The sequence below is a fragment of the Camarhynchus parvulus genome, chromosome 3, assembly GCF_901933205.1.
Source record: "Camarhynchus parvulus chromosome 3, STF_HiC, whole genome shotgun sequence".
Taxonomy (NCBI): domain Eukaryota; kingdom Metazoa; phylum Chordata; class Aves; order Passeriformes; family Thraupidae; genus Camarhynchus; species Camarhynchus parvulus.
Genome location: NC_044573.1, coordinates 2,066,007 through 2,083,804, shown reverse-complemented (window position 1 = coordinate 2,083,804; position 17,798 = coordinate 2,066,007). Strand labels below are relative to the sequence as shown.

General features: G+C 40.9%; 1 protein-coding gene across 2 annotated transcripts in view; it reads right to left on the bottom strand.

The window, feature by feature from the left end:
* Positions 1 to 802: 802 nt before the first annotated feature.
* XPO1 (exportin 1) overlaps positions 803 to 17,798 on the bottom strand; it is a 33,992-nt gene continuing 16,996 nt past the window's right edge. For both annotated transcript variants that reach the window (XM_030945015.1, XM_030945016.1), the window contains exons 5-25: positions 16,032 to 16,093; positions 15,910 to 15,954; positions 15,641 to 15,822; positions 15,119 to 15,167; positions 14,907 to 15,026; positions 14,668 to 14,796; positions 13,920 to 14,078; positions 11,421 to 11,618; positions 10,701 to 10,839; positions 9,267 to 9,448; positions 8,303 to 8,459; positions 8,034 to 8,197; positions 7,336 to 7,470; positions 6,285 to 6,468; positions 5,070 to 5,176; positions 4,529 to 4,723; positions 3,914 to 4,082; positions 3,043 to 3,177; positions 2,767 to 2,926; positions 2,591 to 2,687; positions 803 to 1,852 (exon numbers count right to left, since the gene is read on the bottom strand). In XM_030945015.1, the coding sequence (XP_030800875.1) occupies positions 1,706 to 1,852; positions 2,591 to 2,687; positions 2,767 to 2,926; positions 3,043 to 3,177; positions 3,914 to 4,082; positions 4,529 to 4,723; positions 5,070 to 5,176; positions 6,285 to 6,468; positions 7,336 to 7,470; positions 8,034 to 8,197; positions 8,303 to 8,459; positions 9,267 to 9,448; positions 10,701 to 10,839; positions 11,421 to 11,618; positions 13,920 to 14,078; positions 14,668 to 14,796; positions 14,907 to 15,026; positions 15,119 to 15,167; positions 15,641 to 15,822; positions 15,910 to 15,954; positions 16,032 to 16,093 (2,915 nt within the window). In that variant the 3' untranslated portion in view covers positions 803 to 1,705. The remainder of the gene's footprint in view (positions 1,853 to 2,590; positions 2,688 to 2,766; positions 2,927 to 3,042; positions 3,178 to 3,913; positions 4,083 to 4,528; positions 4,724 to 5,069; positions 5,177 to 6,284; positions 6,469 to 7,335; positions 7,471 to 8,033; positions 8,198 to 8,302; positions 8,460 to 9,266; positions 9,449 to 10,700; positions 10,840 to 11,420; positions 11,619 to 13,919; positions 14,079 to 14,667; positions 14,797 to 14,906; positions 15,027 to 15,118; positions 15,168 to 15,640; positions 15,823 to 15,909; positions 15,955 to 16,031; positions 16,094 to 17,798) is intronic.

The following is a 17,798-nucleotide window of genomic DNA, read 5'->3' as shown; positions in this document are numbered from 1 at the left end:
GAGCTTCCCCAGGGCCGAGCGCAAGAAGGAACAGGAGATGCTCCCAAACACAGAGGGGCCAGAGCCTGGCCTGGAAACATCCCAGGCACAGCTACATCCTACAGGAACACCACTAACTCATGCACTTCTACTCCAAAGGAACACACAGCACAAAGCCAACAAGTACAGCCCCCCGAGGGGCACACCACAGCCCCAGCCTGCCTGGCCCCTGGGACAGCTCTGACAATGGCTACACCTCATCCCACAACAGCCTGGAGGCCAAATCCATGGAGAAACCTGGGGAGAGCTCGACACAGACTGCTAGAGAACAGAGACAAGACACGACAGAGAGGGGGAAGCCAAGACTGTACACAACCTTAGTGTTCATACTGCTTCATATATCTGTGAAAATCATTTAACTACAAAACTTTAGGTAGAAAAATAACCGTAGATCTTGTCTACACATGTTATTAACATGGACTATTATTAACTGTTTAGTCAAGATACAGTGCAATACCTCTTTGAAATAAATTGCAAAGAGTCCAGAGAGAGAAAGAGCAAGAGTACCTCATTCCTGGCATTTTATAGTAACGTGGTATGGAATAGTTATCCACGGAGGTAAGTCAGAACAGCTACTGTACTTCCAAATGGAACCCAACTTAGTTCGTGGTAACTTCAAGCACAACCAAAGTCCTTGAGATGAGGCAAGCCAGAAGCAACAGTTATCTAGACCTCAAGGAGCTTTTCCTACGCCTTCAAATACAAATCTTAAATATGATCACAGCATTTTCATCCAATAAAAGAATAAGCCAAAGAAAGAAAAATAAATGTAAACCAAGTTTATTTTGCTCTTAAGTAGTGTTCTTTAAGCACTACAGCATGGTAAACAATGTAAATTAGTATAAGTCATCTCAAAAGCCAGTTTTTTTTTTTTATTTTATGAGTTGTTAAAAAGATGCAGCCTATTCTAACAGGATAAATATTTTAACCATTTCACTTCGAGTTAATGAAGGCTCACAAATGAGCAACACTCCTCATTGAGGAAAACAAAAAGCTGTTGTCGACAACGCGACAGCACACACACAAAAACAAAAGAACTGTGTAAAAATAACTAACTGTACTGTGTTCCCATACTCTTTAGAAGTTGCTTTACAATGGGATGATATGCACATGATCTTGCTGCAAACTTGCCATACAACTTGCAAATACACGTAGCCTATAGCCTTACCACTCAGTCCAGAAAGCTGCTAACTGATCAGAACAAACGCAGCACTAGAATCCTCTGCTTAACAATTAATTCTGTCTGCTTTACTCTTTACCTTTTCTCCTAGACTGCAGGACAGACTAGAAAGAAAATGACTCCAAATTAAAAATCGATACTCTGACAGGAAATTGTATTATTTTGCAATATAGTCTTTTACAAGTTACGCTTTGCCTATTTTCCCCTTAGCCACAAAATGGGCATGAAGTAATTACTTTGAAAATGCCTTAATTTTCAACTTCATGCAAATCTAAATAAAGATGACCAAACAAAAGCTTAAACAATGGAAGGATATTTCACAGAAAATTTCTTATACAAAAAACACATAAGAAAAAGGGCCACTAGGTGACATTTTAATTTACAAATTGGCATCATTTTGGTCAACAAATATCCAAGTGCTGTTTTCTTCTATCACAACAAAGTAGCTGTACAGAAAGAAAACCGCAAAACTTGTTTTATTTTTGTTTAATCGCACATCTCCTCGGGAATTTCATGTGGATTAAGGATGCCAGGTACAGACATCTGAAGTTTATGCTTCTCCTCTTGAGCCTGCCGAAGGGCTGTTTCTCTCTCCTCCAAGAACAAGTCTGATGTGTCTTCACCTGCAAATTCCTGGGATAATTCACACAAAAAAAATCAGTTTGCTGTCAAGTGCTTAAGGCAGAGTAATAGCTTCCAAAATTATACAGGAAACATCTTCCCTTCCTGTTCCCTGACAGGCTACTTGCTTTCTGTTCCTAAGGTCACAACCAATATAAAGCAATATTTAAAGATGTTTGCTGTGTGTTACAGAATGGGATGCCAAACCCAGCAGTTGGAGTCTATCCCCACTAAAGCAGAATCATTACGATTCTGAAATACCTGACAATCGCAATCTCAAAACTAATTAACAAACTATTTTCTGCAATCTTATCATTTCAGCATCCTTAGAAAAAAATAAAGGCATAGCATTAGTGCAGTGAATTTCAAAACTGGTCCCAATTCCAAGCAAAATGAAAAAAATCTGTTTAAAAATCAGATTTCCCATGAGATTAAAACTTAAAACTAAAAACTTATTTCCCATTAGATTTAGCTTTGCAGTTGTTCTAAGACATAAGGATTGTGTGCATAATCCATAACACAAGCAATCATGTTCAAACCCAATTTGTGAAGTGAAATCCCAGTGAAACAGGTTCCATGAACACTACTCATTCACACAAGCCATTGGACACAGTTCTCACTGCATTTTTAAAAGATGCAAAATAACTTCTATTTCTCAAACAAGCACTGACTTCACACTGTCTAAAGCTTTCCAACAACATCCTACTGAAAATTACTTTTAATTTCTTGAGAAAAGCATGCCCAACACACCTTGATTTGGACCAGAAAATCCCTTAGGTGTTCCTTGAAGGCAGGAATATCCTGGTTTAAACTGAAGAGTCCTGTTACGAACAGCTTAACCTGGGCACTAACAGCAAACACATCAGTTAGAATCCCAAGAAATAAAAACCCACCAGAGAAGCATGAATGAATCATGGCAGACTTACTCTTGCAGGTGAGGAAATGCAGATTTGAGGAGATTAGCCACATACTCCTGAATAAACATTTGGTTGTTCACTGGGTTGCCAGGGTTTAAAGGAGTACTTATCTTTCCCTCTTCTACCAAGTTGAACATGTAGGCAAGGATTGACGCATGCATTGTCAAACCTGCAGATCAAAGGCACACACAGGCAGCTGTTATTCAGAAGCAGTTGTTATTCAGAACAGGATGTAAGCCATTATTGTGCTGTTCAGGGGTGCTTTGAAGCGGAGGCCCTGCTCACCTGCAGTGTGGGAGGTGTCTGTGACCACGGAGAAGATGTGCTGGAGGATGTCACAGAAATAGGTCTGATAGAAGCTCTGGGCAGCCGTCTCCTCCTGCGCCACGTTCTGCAGCAGGGTGTAAAGGATCTGCAGTCCTGCACAACAGGCATTGAAAAAGTGACCAGGAGAACAATATTCTAACAGCTGGGAGATTTTGGCCTTTCCAAACAACAGGAATAGCCCAAGAAATCCTGATGGGCAGCAGGATGCCCAGCGTGGCACACATGATGGGTTTGTGAGGCACTGTCCAAGGTGGCACTAGAAAGCACTGCCTCCCAGACATGCCACGCCCCTTTCAACTTAATTATACTATCATTAGCACATCATTAGCATAAAGAGCCAATCACACTTCTTGAAGCACAAAAACCCTCTACCCAGACAAATGTTGGCTATTTAAATAGGGAAAGATGTCTCAATGTTTAGATTAAAATGGAAACTTCAATTACTTTACTTGGTGAAATTCTACTGAAAAACATCCTTTCTCCCCATCCCCAAATGCCTAAAAGAATCACTGGTTCTGCAATTTTTTGTGGCACCATTTTAAGCTGCTGCTTAAAATGTTCAGCCATCTCAGAAGAGTGCCAATGCTCAGGTGGGTAAGAAAGCAAGAAGAAACTGTAACAGTGCTCTCTTCCAGCTACAGGAATGAATCAACAACCAAACATCTCAGCCCACCCATGGATCCCTGGCTGACACCTTGGAGCTGAGACAGAGGAATTCTATCCTTGTGCAAATGCAGAATCATGTGAACAATATGCTAAGCTTGATTAAAGGAAGAGTAAGAACAGCATTCTATCAGAAAATCTCTAGTGTATTAAACACTTCATTTACCTGTATCTGCAACGTTTCTCATTGTGTGTTTGAAAGCCCAAATAATAGAATCCAGGACAAGTTTGAACTGTGCAGGTGGAATGGCCAGGAAGGCTGGGAAGCAGTGAGAATTTACAGCTTGAAGTAGCAAGAAGAAGTTTGTTCTATGTTCAGGATATTCTTCAAAGTCCTAGAAGAGAAAGGGGAAAAAAGCCAAGTCTCCTTAAGTTCCATGACAGCAACTTCCATTAAACAGAGCAAGGCAGTACTACAGCACACTTAGTGAGGAAATACTGCACTGAGCAGTAGTGCTGTTCTTACACTTGAAATATTTATCAATTTTAGCAGTTCGTCCTCCACTGACATTTGACTTCTGCCTGCAGAAGTGCAGCACTCCAAGGCCCCAGAAAAATGACTAATGGCTTAAATCAAGAGCTAACCAAAGAAATTTAAAGCAATTTAAGATACCTAACTAGACAGCTCAACTATAAAACAATTACATTCCTCTGAGCAGAAATGTTGTCACGTGCTACAAACGCGCCCTGTGACTGGAAAAAACCCATAAATCCCAAGATCCCACACGCTGCAGTGACGTTCAGAGGGAGATGCCTCATCCCAGGTTTCAAACATGAATACCTTGTTGATCATGTTTAATGTGCACTCAAAGACAGCATCGAAGATCTGAGGTATTTCAGCAGTGATGTGTCCCCCCAGCTTGTTGACAATGATGGCCATGGTGCTGAGCACCTCGGGCTCGCGCGCCGCCGGCACGTTCCGCTGGTAGTCGATGAGAACGGCATCCAACAACGGAGGAACAAAGTTCTCAGCTACCTGGGTGGAAGAGTAAGCCAGGTTATAGCAGAGCACCTACTGGGCACAGTCTCCAGCACAATTAGCAGCCAAGTTAGTTCCTCCTTCAGTTACAGGTGACACTTTTCCTCAGGAAGTTGAAGTTTCCATCCTCTGTCTCCATCTTAAATCTCCTTGTTTCCCTTTATGATTACTCCCAGCTAAAATTAACTGAAGTATCTCAAGCATTGCTTAGGCTTACCTCTTCTAATTCCACTTCCTCCATTATATTTTACCTCCTGAAGCAAGTTCCTGTGACCAACAACTGAACTCAGAGTCCTTCCCAATTCTGTCTTAGGAGTTATTTCCATAAAATGCATCCACTTACCATCTGCGGATCATTGGACCTGCTCACCCAGCCAGAAATTAACTTTAAAGTTTCCCTTTTTACAGTCCTCATACTTCTAATCAAGGGCTGCTTTGTTACCATTTCACCTGGAAAATTTTAAAGCTTCAGTTAATTGTGTGAGGTGCCAAAAAAACCCAAATCAAACAAACAACAACAACAAAAAATCCCAAAACAAACAAACCCAACCAACCAACCAAAAAAAAAAACCAGAACAAAAGGCACCAAAAAAACCTCTCACCAAATTAACTTGATATTAACAACATAAAGAATACTTGATTGTTATATCTGAATGACAAAGACTATTAAAGACTTCCTTTGTCTTTAGTCTTTGCCAGTTGTACAAACATTCTCCGAGGCAACTGCAATCACAGCAGTTGCTGCTCCAGGAGCTCACCAGCCCCAGCAACTGCTTCCTCAACTTCACTGTGTCTGGCAATGATGAATTCTGGCCATTAGATCAGCTGAATGAGAAGTTATTGATTTCTCTGCCAGTTCTACTCTGAATTCTGAGAAGCCACCTCAAGGTAAAGCAGCTGTGCAGTTCCCAAGCTGCACTGAACATTCCAGTGTCCAGGTACGCCCTGTGCACTGGCCACAAAACTGGGCACAGCACAGAATTCAGCAACTGACTCATTTCATCCTGTAATGGGCTACTACAGAAGCACATTCTGCTGAGATGCCACAGGCCCTAAGTTAGCTGCTAAAAACGAGGGAGGTAATTGAGAATTCCTCCTGTGATTGCAAGCCTGCTTTACCAGGGCTTTCAGGCATCTTCACTCATTACATTTCTGCAAGACAGCCTTGGAGCAGCACACCCTCATCCCAAACCTTACTGACATTTTCTGAAGCAATGAACAAGATCCTCTTTACAGACAGTCTCTCTTAATACTCAAATCAGAGCAAGCGTAAAGAACACAGGCTACCTACACTGCATCTCAGCAAGATGCTTTTCAATTCTAAGGGAGCAGCCCTGCTATTCTGCATTCTCCTAAACTTGATCATCTATAGATGTTTCTTCCTCCCTCTAAAGCTGGGAGTTCTTTATTTGAATACAACAAGCAAAGATTTAAGTGAGCACTTTCAGTCCTTCCCCACTCTCCCAGAGGGTAAAATTAATTTAACTGGGATGTACTCTGGAACCCAACAGCAGACACTGCTAAACCCCATTTTCAGGGAGAACATGGCATTTCTTACCATTAGCCTGAATAGCTGCAGAAATATTTTCACTTAGGCACTTGTACACATTCAGCATATCTAAATAAATTCTTCCAAGCTGAATCACAAAGGGGTGGCCAACTGCTTTACATGCTCGTACATTGGTTTTCAGAATGCTACCAAGCTGCTTAACTGTTTCAGGATCCTTTAGAATATCAACATTCTGTGAAAAAAATTAAGAGTTCATCTTCATTAGCAAACACAACCACCCTTTGGCTTCCAATATAAAAGCCTAATTTTAAACAATTTATTTTATACATTGCCTTAAAGAACAGATCCCTCAAATTCATGGACTTTTTACAGAGATCCTGCAGTTTATCTCATGGCATTTGCCATTACCTCCAACAGAGTCAGGATAAAACTTCATTTCATTCTGCTTTTCTGCAGAATTATTTTGCTGCAGTGCTACAAGCATCACTCTAGTTAGAGAAAGAAGAAAAACTAAGGAGATTAAGAAGTTGAAAACAGATAGAAGGGGTCCAATGGAAATGCAGTATGTTCTTGGGAGAACTCAGGGTAGGAAAAGTAACTCAAGCTTGCTTAAGGTTCAGGCCCTTAATTAGATTAACTGCAAATGGATTGTCTCTTGTGAAGTGCAAGACTGTTATTCTTGAATGTGCAGAGATAAAAGTATTTTCAGAAGACTGAAAGAAACAGAAGATAAAGTAAGAAAAGATTCTCTTTAAGAGAATGGTGGGAGCAGAAAGGAAGAACACTGAACAGTATTTTTAGCATTTTTTTGTTACCCAAAAGCCAAGCGAAGGGGAGGCAGAAAAATCTAGTGAAATGAATTCTGCACAGTAACAGATTGTATTTTAAATCAAATTTAAACAGGTATTTATTTTGTCATTTAAGTCTCCTCTCTCAAAACAACACCTCCATTGTCATGTCAATCTCTGTCTCAGCCATCATGTAATAAAGTCCAGCCCAACTCTGTGCACTCAGTGTGAAAAATACAACCAGGGGAGGGGGCAAACATTTAGCAGGGTTTTTGACCTGAGCACAGAACACCTGAAATGGAAGAGCTCACCTTTGTTGCCTGCTGAATGATGCTGTCCCACACCTGGTTGGGCAGCAACATGTACTTTTCTATCAGATGCTCCTGCACAGTCTGGTCTGTCTGTGCCCCAATCATGTATCCAACTGCTTCGTAAAATGTGTGCACCTGAGGGGAACAGCAACACCACAAACACCAAGGTTAGAAAGGACTGAGGAAAAACTCAGTTCTACCAGACACGTCTGAACTGTGCACTGGCTCCCATCAACCCTGGGAGTATATTTTTCCAGGTGCCAGATCCACTCTGCCTGAAGTTTCAGTGCATTCAGTGTGCAGGTGCACATTGCTCCTTTTTTGGAAAGGACTGGATTTTCCATTTTCCCTTTTTGGATTGTTCCTCACTCCCTCCTTCCCCAAATACAAGGGTTGTAGGTATAAACTGTTAGGGTAGGATATTGCTCTTTCCCAAAGAGAATCACCAAGTTACACACAGGATCTTCTTGAAGACATTCCAGAAATCAAAATTCCAACTAAATGCACTTTAATTCTCCTTCAAACATTCCAAATGACATCTCAGCAATGCTTCTTGATCATGACATTCATACCCTGACACTGTCCCTAATGAAAACTAAAGAATATAATTGAACCCTTGCAAAACACCCCCACATTTCAAGAGGAAGGAACTGTGCATTAATCTTTAGGAATTATCCACAACCCCAAACAGAACCTACCTGTTGTGGCTGAAGGTCACAGATGATTGTGTTAATATTGTTCAGGATTTCATCAATAAATGGCATGACCTCTCCCACCTGGACCTGGACAAAGTGTCGGCGGCATTTCTGTGCTATTTTTATGAAGGTATCACAAGCCATGTCCTGGACACCATCGTGGGTTTCTAAATGAAATTAAAACAGTTACTGCTTTGTATTTTTTCCCCTCCATGTATAGTCTTTTTTTTTTTAATAATTAAACCAGCAAATTAAAAAAAGCAGATAATTACCATGCATAAATTCAAACAGTTTGTTGACTACTGTCTTCAAAAATTTCCAGTGAGCTCTCAAAAACCGTGGGTATTGACCTACTATATACATTATATTTGATGCAATAATGGCTTTATTGTCCTTCCCTCGCTTTTGTTCGCAGAGTCCCAGGAGATCCTACAACACAACAGATTCTTAAGTTCCTCTTCAAGTTTGTCCAGTTCCATCAAAAGCAATACAAGCATCACATCCCATAAGCAGCTATATTATAAAGGTGGTTGCCCACAATCAAGCTCAAAATCCAAATGAAGAAATAAAAAGCCAAACAAGTCTGTTAAGATTGGGGTGATAATTTAAGTTTCATCCAAGCCCTGATCACTGTGTTTTGAGAATCTCCATTTTAAATTATAACTGAGGATTCCTGCAGGGGGAGTTCAACAAGCCTCACAGTACTCAATACTGGCTGAGCAGCTGATAGATAAAAACACAGACTACACATCAAATAGAAGAAATTAAACTACATCTTCTGTATGACTAAAAAGGAAATATTCTGTAAGCATCTTTGTATGACTTTTTAAAGTCTGTTACTCTTGTAAAAATATTACCCACATATTAAACAAACTTTGAGTTTGATCAATGAATATACAGATACAGCAAAAGAGCAAGGTGTTAGGCTAGTTACAGACATGGGTCACTTTGCCACTCTGCTGGATTTCATAAGCAATCCCTTTCCATCTCTTCTGCATCCCTAAAGAATACATTTAACCATAAATTAAATTTTATCTGATGAAAAGGCTCCTTGGATCAATGCATTGTTCATCACCAATTTATTCATCACCCCTAAATTCAGGATGGAAGATTTCCCATTCATTTATTCTTCCCCACCAGGGCAGCTTTCTGAGCTGACAGAGCAGTATTTCTGCAAGCTTGGTTTCTGCAGCACAACCTGGAGTGTGAGCAGGCTGTTGGCTGTGCCCAGCATACCTTGATCACTGTGACCAGGAACCTCTTCTCATCCTCCTCGTGCATGGCGCCGCTGATGGAGCCGATGGCCCAGCACAGCGTGTTCAGGTTCTTCCAGGACCACTCTGTCCCATTCACCTGATTGTGAAGCTTCTCAGTCATAATTCTTTCTGTGTCTGCATAGTCCAGATGTGTGAGATAAACTGGAAGAGATCAATGTGGAACCTTTGAAAGCAGCAGCCTGGAGCTCAACTCCATAAGCACCTCCATAAAAACCCACTGAAGCTCTCAGGTAAAAGTGCCCTGTTTCCTTCCTCAAGTCATGACAGCACAAGGTAATAATTGAGGCAGAAATTTGTTCAAATTACTTTAAAGATAAATTCTCAATGAAATTTATTGTCTAAGTTCTAAGGGACCTCAGCAGAACATCACATACAGGTGATATGAAAAGTCTAAATCAATGCATGCCTCGTGTGATACCAAGGCAAATTTTTACCAAAAGGCATCTGTACTGATGGCCTGTAGGGAATATGGGATTGGCTGCCTATGGGGGACATTATACAGTGTGTAAGCCCACACATTTTCTTCAGCTCTATTTTATTGCTGGTTGCAATAAGCCACGACTCAAGTGGAGCTGGTGCTCCTGAACAGGTCTACGTGGAAGATTCAGGTATCACAACTCAGTCACTTGCATCAGCCCCTAATAGGATTAGTGTCTCCAATATAAAACTCTAAATCCCAGCAAGTCAAGAGCAATTTATGGCCAGGTTCAGAAATAGATTTTTACCGTACCACAGCTTCCACCACATTCTCCCCCTTTTTTTCTTCTCCAAGTGAATCTTAGAGGTAACCAACATAAGCAATACAAACCTGACCTGCATTTTCATAGAAATAATCTTGTACCTGGCAAAACAACTTAGACTCAGGATATACAGTAATTGTTTCACACAACAAAAATGGTTTTCACATTCCAGACGCAAATGTATTAAAACAATTAATTAAACACTGGCTATACCTACATCCCCAGCAGACAGGTGAGAATAAAAATACCCACTACACCCACATACACTTTGGATATCACAAGCTTTCCAACACACACATTCCTAGTGCATCAACCTGATGCTCAACACTCAATGTTCCCATCTGCATTTGAGAAAATAAATTTAATATTGATGGTCTAATGTCCTGGATATCTGACAACTCCACTCATTATCACTGCAATACCTAAGGACAAAATTAAGTAGTGTATTACTACTTCATCGGGTCATAAAACACTACATGCCTCAAACAGGAAACTTCAGAGCAGGCACTGCCTCCTCCCCTTGCAGCCTGTGTAGTACTCCTTGCTGATAACCATTCACCCACACAATACTTGAGATGCTAAGATAACACCCTGCAGCACTGTGATGCAGCTGCACAAACCCAGAGCACACCAACTGCAGCCAGTTCACTTACCCAAGGTTTCTCTCATGTTTTTATACAAGTTTATGGAATCCGTGTCCTTCATGAACTCCCGAACCACCTCCCCTTGGTCATTCTCCACCACCAGGACTTCTTCAGGCTTGGCCATGCGGCTCACCATGAGCAATCGAACCTGGGGAAGTCCAAACTCCATCAAACTGCAACCACCACCCCTCTCCCAGCTGCACAAGCAGCTCCAGAGCCCTCTGCCCAGGCAGCCTCAAGCACAGACAGGGTACATCCACCCATACAGAGCTATCAGCTTCTTCCAGTGAGGATAGAGCCTTGCTCACTTCTCTCCCTCCAACGAACAAGAGGAGTACTTAAAGAAACCCCAACCTGTGTAGTATTTATACTACAATAGTAAATTCAAAATGCTTATGTCATATTAGGGGTCTTTAAAGAACCACATTTCCCAAACACAAGGGCTTTCCTCCAACTCTAACACCCCGAGCCTTTCTGTTTACAGAAACTACTTAATACAGATTTATGTTAAAATAAGGACCTTTAAAAAGCTGAAATAACACATTAATTATCTTCTTATATACTGGTGTCATCTTAAAGTATTTCCACACTGATTCTGTAACTAGAGTTGAATCAACTATCGATTAATCTAAGGTAAATTTTCTTATGTCCCTCCTTACACGAAATGAAATCTCTAATTCACCAAGAGAAGCTGAATCTCCAGAGTGCCCTCCCTTGAGCATGGGTTACCTTGGACAGAACAGGCAAATAAAGCTGTCTCCTTGGAGGGACATCGAAGTGCTGGCTCCCCGACAGCAGCGGCGACGCCGACGTGGAGAACGGGCTCTCTCTGTAGAGCTCAGCAGCTAAATGGTTCCAATATTCCAGACAAATCTTGAAAATTTCAGTTTCTTCAACTTCTGATACCAACAACATGTAATGAAGAGCCTGGAAAAGAGTGGTTTGAACACCCAGTTAGTGTGTGTATCTGCAGATCAGACCACATGGCTTCAGTTATCCAAATCCTGACCAAAGGCCAAATGAATCTGAGAGTTTGGAACAAGAGGCATCAACACTGCAATGACATTACTTACAGGTCAGAGTTGGGACTGGCAGAACAACTCCTAACCAAGGACTCTCATCTCTAATTTTCAAAGTGTGTGTTGTGTTTTTAAATCTGAAATAGCCTAAAGACATCTTAGAAATGCCATCACCAAACCAGCCTGTTTGGAAATTATCAAACCCACAGCCTCTGGAGCTCTGCAAGGCATTTCAGAACCTCAAAAAAGCCTCACCAGTTGCTGTCAGTGATTGCTATTCTCAAGACTATTGCTGCTGCTTTGTTCTGGATCCTTTGACCCTGGCATACTGCTCCTTTGCCTTCAGAGAAGTCATCTACCAGAACATTTTCAACTTCTTTCCTGACAGAACAGCCAGAGCAGGCTGAGCAGGGAAAGCCACTGATGCAATTCTGACAAGCTCAGATACCAACCCGAGAAATTAAAACTACACAGACAAACCTCTTTTGCCTAAGCTTATTATGCAGTCCCTGGTGAAAGATATCAAAGCAATTGCCCATTAGTGAACAAACAGAATGAAATGATAAAAGCTGAAGATATTTTCATAGCTTAAACATTCCAACATTAAGCACTTTGAAGGGTAAAGACGTGATACAGCATCTCCACCTACAGTGTCAAAAGAGGGACTCAGGACAGCCATACATTGCTCTTTACACATCAATTTCTCTAGGTGATTTCACTTCAAATAACCGATTTCACTTCAAATAACTGATTCCTCTGCTAGTCTGCAGAGATCCAGTGAATCCATGGAATGATTTCATCTGCTACATCCAAGGTGCAGGAATGAACAGGTTAGAATGACACACAGCTTTTTAAAGTAAACCTGTACTTAGGTCCTATTACACCAGAGCTTACAGAAGTTTAATTTGCAACCATTTTAGGTGGGCATAAGAACTCTGTTAAACATTTCAAGCCTGAAAGTCTTCAGAATCCAGTTGTGTAAATGTCTTTTTACAGAGGTCTTCCTAGCACAGCCTCAGTGTAAGCAGAAACTTGAGCCTTGAGCTGATCCCCGATTCCCAGTTATTTTAAAAGTTTGCTATTTGCAAATTAGGGAATTATCTGGAACTGTTACCAGCTGCTCTGAGTCCATCTTCTAAATAAGCTACAATAATTTGATATTTGCAGCCAATTTTAATAATATGCCTCTTTTTTTTTCTTTTTTTGGAGAGGGCAACTTCCAGAAGATATTGAGATACTGGAATTCAGATGGACACACTGGATTACAGCTAATCAACCTGCAAAATGCACTTCCCCTCCCAACATACCTGGTGTCCAGGTTTAAAAATTGGGGTGGTGATTTTCTCCCCTGTCTCAGGGCAGTTCCTCAGCCTACAACCTACACACCTGCACAGAGCTTGATTCTGCACACAGAAAATGGTGCTTCAAGGGGATATGGAACAGCTTCCATTCCCTCGGAGTGGAGCAGTAGCAAAAAAGTCACCACAGAACAGTTCAGTCCCAGCAAAATTGGCATTCACAACTGAAAACTCTAATCTTGGGATTAGGGTTTACCCTAATCTACCCCCATTACAGCATGACTTTCAGTGCTTCAGCCTTCCCAACCCTTCCTTCTCATCTGAATATCCAATATTTGCCACAGTCCCAGTGGTTTTACTGTCACAATCACTTGGAAGGGCTCTGCCACTGGCACACACATAGGAAGTCTCATCCTTGAGGACTATTTAAAGCTTTTCAGCTGGGGAATGGCAAACTAGGCAGGAAGCTACACCAGGATGGAGGAAATGTCCTACAGCATGTGCTGGTCCCTAGAGAGCAGCTCTGGGTGCTCAGTGACAACACAGACTGATGAAGTCATAGCAACACACTTTCTTCATGTGAGAGTTAAACAGAACATGTAAACCCATGGAAAAACAATATATTCATTTACTTTGAAGCACTATTTGACACTTCCATGCAGGAGCAAGTAAGAAGAGGGTGAGACAGAGTTAAGTTTTCAGACATTGCACTGGTAAAGGATCACTGAAAAGAGAATGCCACTGAAGCATACTAGGAAACAAACCTTTTCAGGGGGTTTGTACTTCTCACTGTTCTTTTTTCCTCTTCCCAACTTTAATTACAATGATCCAGAAATTCCATTAATGTCACATCCTTTGAGCATGAGAACACACCTGCTACATTTCTGAACCAGATAAACCAAGCTGCTTACCTCCATTAGTGTTTCCCTCAGATTTAACCTTTTCTCTATAAGTAGACCATGCTCCTTGAGGAACGTGCAGAGGAACAAACTGAGATTCTGAATGAAGTTCTGTTCATCATCTTTTCCATTGGAGTATGCAAGTCGGATATTGGTATTTAAAGGAAGCATCTATCAAAAATAAATCATCAAGAATTTCCCTTTTTATACAAAACAACTACTTTGTATTAACAAGTACGCTGTTTTTTGCTTTTTATAAAGAACCTTCAAGATGGACCAACATTACCAAGAGAGGAAAAGACTGTTACAAAAAAATCCCTTCACCCATCCACTTATGATAGAAATACACTGAGGAAGGGACTCATGTACCTGCACCTGAACAGCTCAGAGGGGAATCATCAAATCATATCAATTTGATGTATGGTTTTAGTGGGAAATGTTTCTATCTGTTCCAAAAATTAACAAGAAACTTGCAGAAGTTAGGTCAGTTTAGGTCTTGAGACACACAGTTCACATTTCCCCATGAGACAGCCCAAGGGTTCAAAATATCTCTTAAATTAATCAAATCAATAGAGCAGAAATACAGCTGCAATCAAGTTCAGAAAAACACACTTGGCATCTTCTGATCAAGCCACAGATACCACCAAAGAACAATACTTTTCCTATCAAGAGCTCTATAATGAACATAAACCTGACAGCTTTCTACAGAACTGGATTTTGTGATATGAAATTCAAAGGGAGATTTCTGATAAACATTTACCTGTTTTAACTGCATCATGGTCAGTGTAAAAAGTGTTACAAACTGTTCTTCATACTGGCTTACACTGACACCTGCAATCTCTGTGAGGCACTTCAAAGAGACATTGCGAAACATGGGAACATTTAAGAACTGTTGAGGGAAGAAAAAAAAATAAAGAGCATTACAGAAGTGTTGTACAGCTTTTCTGCAACTTGTATTTAAATTTAAGAGCTACTTTTTTTTTTTTTTTGCAAGAATACCTTGTATATTAGTGTGCTGATTAACTTGGTCTCAAATATATATCCCAGAGGAATCCAGTTCAGAAATCGTAGCAAAGTTTCCAAAGTTGCATGGACTAAGGGAGCGTTTTGGGAGTTTTCCTGTAAATGACAATTTGGAGTTTATGACATTGTGACACTGTTAGGCACAAAGGGGGGAAGTCTGAAAACATCATTAAAGAAATGTGACTTACCATCACAAACTGACACAGCTGAAATATCTGAGAGAATTCATTGCACATGCTGTAAAAAAAATAATAATTGAAAACTAAGAATTTCCACATTTCATAAATCAAAATATCTATGCCCACAGGACAGGTCCTTAAGACCCAGGCCCATGCAGGCATTCTAAAGCCACCTGGTTTATCCCCATTTTCATGGTACTAATCCATATTTGAGGTAGCTTGAAGCTTGTGCCTGCAAATTCTAAGGAAATAAGGAAATATAGTCAATCAATGCTGAATGCTGTGTTAAAAGCGTAGGAACCATCAGTCAACAGATGCTACCTGCAGCAAGGTACAAATCCCTGTGTGTACAAAATGAAGTTAGGCATCCCCTAGGAGTAGTGCTTCAAAGAAAAATCAGTAACCCTCTTGGGCTCAGAAATGGAATTACACAGCTGGAGGTGCTCACACAAAGGCTCCAAGTGAGAGCAACTATTTAGCAGCAAGCACAAAGTCTACTCTGTTCATTAAGATTTAAGCAGATATACTTGCCTGTCTTTCAAATGCTTAGCTTTTACTTGAGTAATCTGGCCACTGGAAAAATCAAAGACTTCTTCACTGAGCAGTTTGAGGATGACCATGTTGTTCTGGCAGAGGCTCTCACTGGTCCTGCTGGCCCCCACGATGTCGCTGATGAACGTGGGCCAGTGCTTGGGCCACTCCTGTTTCAAGATCTGCCAAGGGAGCCAGCCCCACGTCAGACACACAGCAAAGGCACAGACTTTACTGCAAGGTTTAAAGTGTTATGAACTCTGGCTTACCTGAACAAGAATCATATTCAGTTTCCCAATATACACTTTCTCTTTCTGGAAAAAAACAGACAGGAGTCAGGTTGTGCATAATGCTCCCCTCCCTCATCCTCCCCTGAGAATTCCTCACTTACTTCTACACACGTTGGGTCAGATGAGGTCTTGATAATTAGGCCAACAACGTATTTTTTAATACCTGCAGAAGAGGAAGGGATTTATTTTCAGCTATGCCAGATATCACAGATGTAGCAACAAGTATTTCTGAATTCAGATTCTTCATGGTTTTAAACCAGGAACACCTCTATCAGGCCAGACAAGCCTGAGCCAGTGAGCATCCTTCTTGTGTGCTACATGGGGAAAATGCACCTTTATCAATCCTGACAGGGGATATTTTAGTTGTACAAGATGGCTTTACACCAAAACCATTTCAATGAAGCAAAAGACCAAGGATTAGAGTGTCCTTGTAGTAATTTTTAAGTGAACTCCAAGAATAAACAGAACTTCCTAAGTGTGACCCCAGTTGTAATGCCAGTTTTGCTGAAGTGCATGGAAAGCTCTGACACATCACCTGCACTGCAGGCAGAAGTTCAGAGCTGCTCCAGTCTACTCAGGTGATCCATTTTAAGAACAGGAATTCCTATGCACTGCATTTTAAATTCAGAGCTTAGCAAAGCTTCTCCTGTGAAATCTTACACTAACAGAACTCAAATACAGCACAATTTGAGTGTGAACCACTGGGCTTTTATAGCACGTATGGATGTTGTGAGTCCACCATCTCAGTAAATTCTGCTTTATTGCTTTTTCTTTTTTTACCTTATATTGACAATCAGACAACCAGGGACACACAGTGTGTTAGAACTGTTCATTTTGTTGTGTTTCTTTTCTTCTACTAATGTTTTCAAATTATTTTAGAGCATTCAGCTCCACCATAAAACCAGAAAAACCCCAATCACTGTAGGGAAGTGACACTGCCCAAAGTTTCATTTTGCCACTTAACCCTCAGCTCACTCCTAATTCCTAAATCCATGGGAACAACGACTTTTCAAGTGCCAATATCCATTCTGTACACAGCCACCCAAATCCAGGAAAAGGCAGGCTCAGAGGGCCTGGAGTCACGACCCAGGTGAACATTCCAGGAGCTCAGCTCTGACACCACACTTCAAACCAGGCAAGTGTTTTCTTGTCTTAAGGAAGTATGAGAATTCCTGGGTGCTTTGCTATTCAAATCTATGAACCCAAAAATCTTGTTTCAATCATTTCTTCTCCAAGACAAGTCAGCTGACTCACGCAGACAACATGCATGTATTGAAGGCTTCAGAAGTTGTCACTTTCAGAAGAATGTCTTCTGTTGAAGACATAATCCACACCCTCTGTTCTAAGTTTCAAAACTTGTCTAAGACTTGACTAAATTTAGTAGGGGTTTTTTTTTTTTGCATTTCAGGCTTAAGCAAGAAGATTAGAAAGGATAATTTATTAATTGCATTCTCATGAAATCTGGAAAAACTAGATCCAGACTTTGAGCCATTCTAGACAGGAGCTGTTCTGCAGGTAGTTCCAACTGCAAGTGGAACCATTCATCACCAACAGTGGGATCAATCCCCACTGCTCCAGGAGAATGGTCATTTTTAAAGTATCACTGGCAGGCACTGGGTAAGAGTTACCACCAAGCATCACAGGCCTGATGTTTTAAACCTACAACACACTCTGCTGAAGCATTACAGTAATTCACAAATGAGATATGAAAGCCCCCCCAACAGTATGGAAATAGGTTTGCAGTGCCAGAAACTAAACTGTTGTAACCATCTGCCAAACCACCAAGGGAAGCCTACTGTTGCAGCTCTTTGCATTTCAAAAAGGAATTAAAAAGTTAATATTGCTTTTAGAGTTCCAACTGCAGATCC